The 3,451-nt window shown below is 44.8% G+C and overlaps 1 protein-coding gene across 1 annotated transcript in view; it reads right to left on the bottom strand.

Moving 5' to 3' along the window:
- The window catches only part of klhl24a (kelch-like family member 24a), a 17,389-nt gene that overhangs the window by 12,478 nt on the left and 1,460 nt on the right, over positions 1–3,451 (bottom strand). The window contains exons 2-3 of the mRNA XM_035670066.1: positions 3,047–3,165; positions 2,112–2,956 (exon numbers count right to left, since the gene is read on the bottom strand). Of these exons, the coding sequence (XP_035525959.1) occupies positions 2,112–2,956; positions 3,047–3,121 (920 nt within the window). The 5' untranslated portion in view covers positions 3,122–3,165. The remainder of the gene's footprint in view (positions 1–2,111; positions 2,957–3,046; positions 3,166–3,451) is intronic.

Raw genomic sequence — 3,451 nt, 5'->3', positions numbered from 1 at the left:
GGGGGGGGGGGGGGGATAACAACATATATATGTATAAACAAAAACACAAGAAGAACATGTTTAAATTACAGACGTGGTATCTAATTGAAATACCCTATATATGTAGGCCTATACAAAGGTTGAGGACATATAAATATACACATGTAAACACATTTGTAATTACAGAAGGCAGACATTTGTGCCAAGACATGAACGGAGTTGCGGTTTCCACAGGAATATCTTCACTTATCATCAAAGTTCAGCTTACATTAAAAGGTCTCAATCTAGGTTCAACAAAAACACACTTGGGGCTAGACCTAAGCTGAATTTCCATGATCACAAAGCTTTCCTATTGTTGGCTGTTCAACACATGCCGTGGATATGACCGCATTTCCTACGGGGGAGTTAATTAACAACAGCTTCTTTTCTTATTGTACAATTCAAAAAATACTGACGCCGTATAAAGACTACAAGTAGTTCATCTATATTGAGAAAAAAAAAATCCAGAACATTCCAGATACCACTGTCAGCATACATGTGGCACGAAGGTATGTTTCTTTGAACTTTCCCCCACATTTCTCTGTCTGTTTGTGACAGAGTGAAGATCAGATGCAGGTACGAATTAGGTTGGTTTCACAGGCTTGTATACATTTAAGAGACAGTCTTGTGTGTGTGTGTGTTTGTGTGTGTGTGTGTGTGTGTGTGTGTGTGAATAATTTGATTCTAAAAGGCTTCTAAAAGAGAAAAAGCCCCGCTGTAGACACCGAAAGGGGAGAAGCAGGCATCTGTTTTGAGCAGAAGCGGATTTGGCCCTCAGGGCTAACGAAGCTGACAGTGCAGGGACTAACTGTCTGATTGGCTTGCTGATCCGAACAGATCTGCCTGGATACTGACACAATACACCTACCTCTCTAACCTCAATATATATCCCACAGCCTTAATAACTGACAACCGTTCACCAACACTTTAAAACCTTACAGCAGGTCTGACACACATAGGCAGCTGCACTGTTGTTGGCTGCACAGAAGGCTACCATATGGTCGCTTTTGTGTCTCATTCATACGTTTTCAGTCACCGCCAGCCTTTGTCCTTTTCTCAAACACCACATCTAACTGGACACTCTACAAACAAAAGGAGATCGGAAATAAGACACCATTTTAGGGCTGCAGCTAACAGTTATTTGCATTATTGATTCTTCTGCCAACTATTTTCTAGATTAATCTTCTGGTCTATAAAACGTCACAAAGTAGTGAAAAATGTCCAGTGCCCAGTTTTTTAAAGTCCAAATTCTTTCAAAATCTTGTTTTGTCATTTCAAAACTCAAAGATATTTAGTTTAATGTGATATAAAACAGAAAAAAAAGCGGGACATCTCCATATTTGAGAGTCTGAAAACAGCATTTTCTGATAAAAAAAATGACTTACTTAACTAAAATGTTTGTCAAAATAGTTGGCAATTTCTCTGTCGATTGTAATTAATGAGTCGCCTTATCATTGCAGCTCTAGATCAGATCTAGATCAGGGACATTTAAAAAGCCGGAACGCATCAGCAAGGTGAGTTAGACTGCTGGTATGATAACAAGACTCGACATTTCATGATTGCTGTTTCTTGCCTCACATCATTTTTTTTCCCCAACTTACCAGTCTCTGTACGGACATGCCCTGCCTCCCTCATTATCATTTCCATTTCAAAATAGGGTTACAAAACACGGCTCAGTCAATGACACACTTGTCTGTTCAGCACAACAACACTCCTTGTCTCTCTCTTTCTCTCTCTCTCTCTCACGCACAGATGCAACAACAATGCCATGAGCAGTTCACGCGCAGGTTGTAACCTCTGGCTATACAGTGCGGGATTAAAGATCAACTACCAGCTTAAAAACATATTTTCTTATCTCACTCTGACCTCTGTCATCCAGTGGAATATGTGTTTTAAGCCAACCAGACAGAAAGGCTTTCAGAAAAGATCAAACAAGTCTGCTTTCTTTTTTAATAGAAAAGAAGTGGTGCACAACAAGGGGGGGTGTTGTGACTGATTGATGAACTACTGACTGTTTCCTTATGTAGATAACAACTTACTTAGGTCAGATTACCTGTCATTCCTCACAACGAGTAAGTCAACATTTCAGTTACCTGCGTGGACGAGTTCTGGGTGACATCATTTCATTCCCAAGCACGTGGTAGCGCCTGGCCTCGTGGAGAAGCTGGTAGCACTCTGGAGCATTCTGGATGAGCAAGTCTCCCTCCACTGTCTGGACAAAGTAGTTGGGGTGCAGAAGGGGCAGGCGCACATTCTGCAGCAGGGCCTTCAGCATGGGCTTTCTGTGCTCCACATTATTGTACACCCATCGCATCACCGCCTCAAACACCACCTCCTCCTTACCGATGGACAGCTCATCACTGCCGGTGTACTCCTCCAGCTCCTCCTTGTGTAGGTCGAGGAACTCCTCATGCTGCGCCACCTCTGAGAAGTTGGCCAGGGTGTAGCTGCGGCAGCGGCTGGCTAGATGCTTCAGGGAATGGGCATCTGCGAAGCGCTGGATGCCCAGGCAGTTGCACGGGTCCAGCTGGTCCTCCAGGAACTTGGCACAGGCATCACGCAGCGTGGCGATCTGGAAGAGGCTGGAGGTCTCGAAGAGGAACTGGACGTTCTCGGTGGTGATCTTGGCGCGGCCGGTGTAAACATAGGTGAGGAAGGAGTCCATCGCCTCGGCCAGGATGCCATTGATCTCGACCAGCATCTCGCGGCTCTCGCGGTGATCGTTGCAGAACATGGCTCTGAAGTAGGAGGAGCAGGCCGAGAGCACGGCACGGTGGCAGGGGAACTCGCGGCCCTGCACGCTGATCACAACGTCGGTGAACAGGCGGCAGTCGCGAAACTCGTTGAAGACCTGCAGGATGCCGTCGGAGTGGGACGAACCGGAGCAGAAGTCCAACACATCCGGGCTGGCTAAAGTTTTGGAGTCAACCTCAAACACCTGAGGAGAAAAAGATTTGAAAATGTGATTTGAATCAGTTGAGACAAAAGCTGCAAGGTAGAAAATGTTTGTTTGTTTGTTTGTCAGTACCTTGCGTTTGACAGCTGGTGAATCTCTGATCCCAGATTCCTCCCTGTTCATCCTTCTGCCCAGAATCAACACCATGGCTGCCACCTTCAACGTAGACCTTCTCTAAACTGTAAGATGACCTGAGGATGGAGAGCAAGGAGTATGGCACTGTTATTTTTCTCTATATACTATGGCATCCTTTCAGATCTGGTAGCAGGGGATATCCAGGAAAAGGTCATGAATCATAAATAGAAACTTAATTGGCTCACTGGAGTACAAATTGAGAACATTCACCACAGAGACAAAGCACTCACAGAGCAAAGCCACAAAGCATGTGTAGAGAAGCAGGAGAAAACATGTGACTCCCGCAAACAATTTCTCTCAAGCCCACAGGGTGATGCTAAAATGTGACATTAATAGTTTACG

This window comes from Morone saxatilis, unplaced genomic scaffold, assembly GCF_004916995.1.
Source record: "Morone saxatilis isolate NCDOM2014 unplaced genomic scaffold, NCSU_SB_2.0 Contig23, whole genome shotgun sequence".
In the NCBI taxonomy this organism is placed as follows: Eukaryota; Metazoa; Chordata; class Actinopteri; family Moronidae; genus Morone; species Morone saxatilis.
Note: the sequence above shows the minus strand (reverse complement) of the source record. Positions and strands in the feature narration are given on the sequence as shown.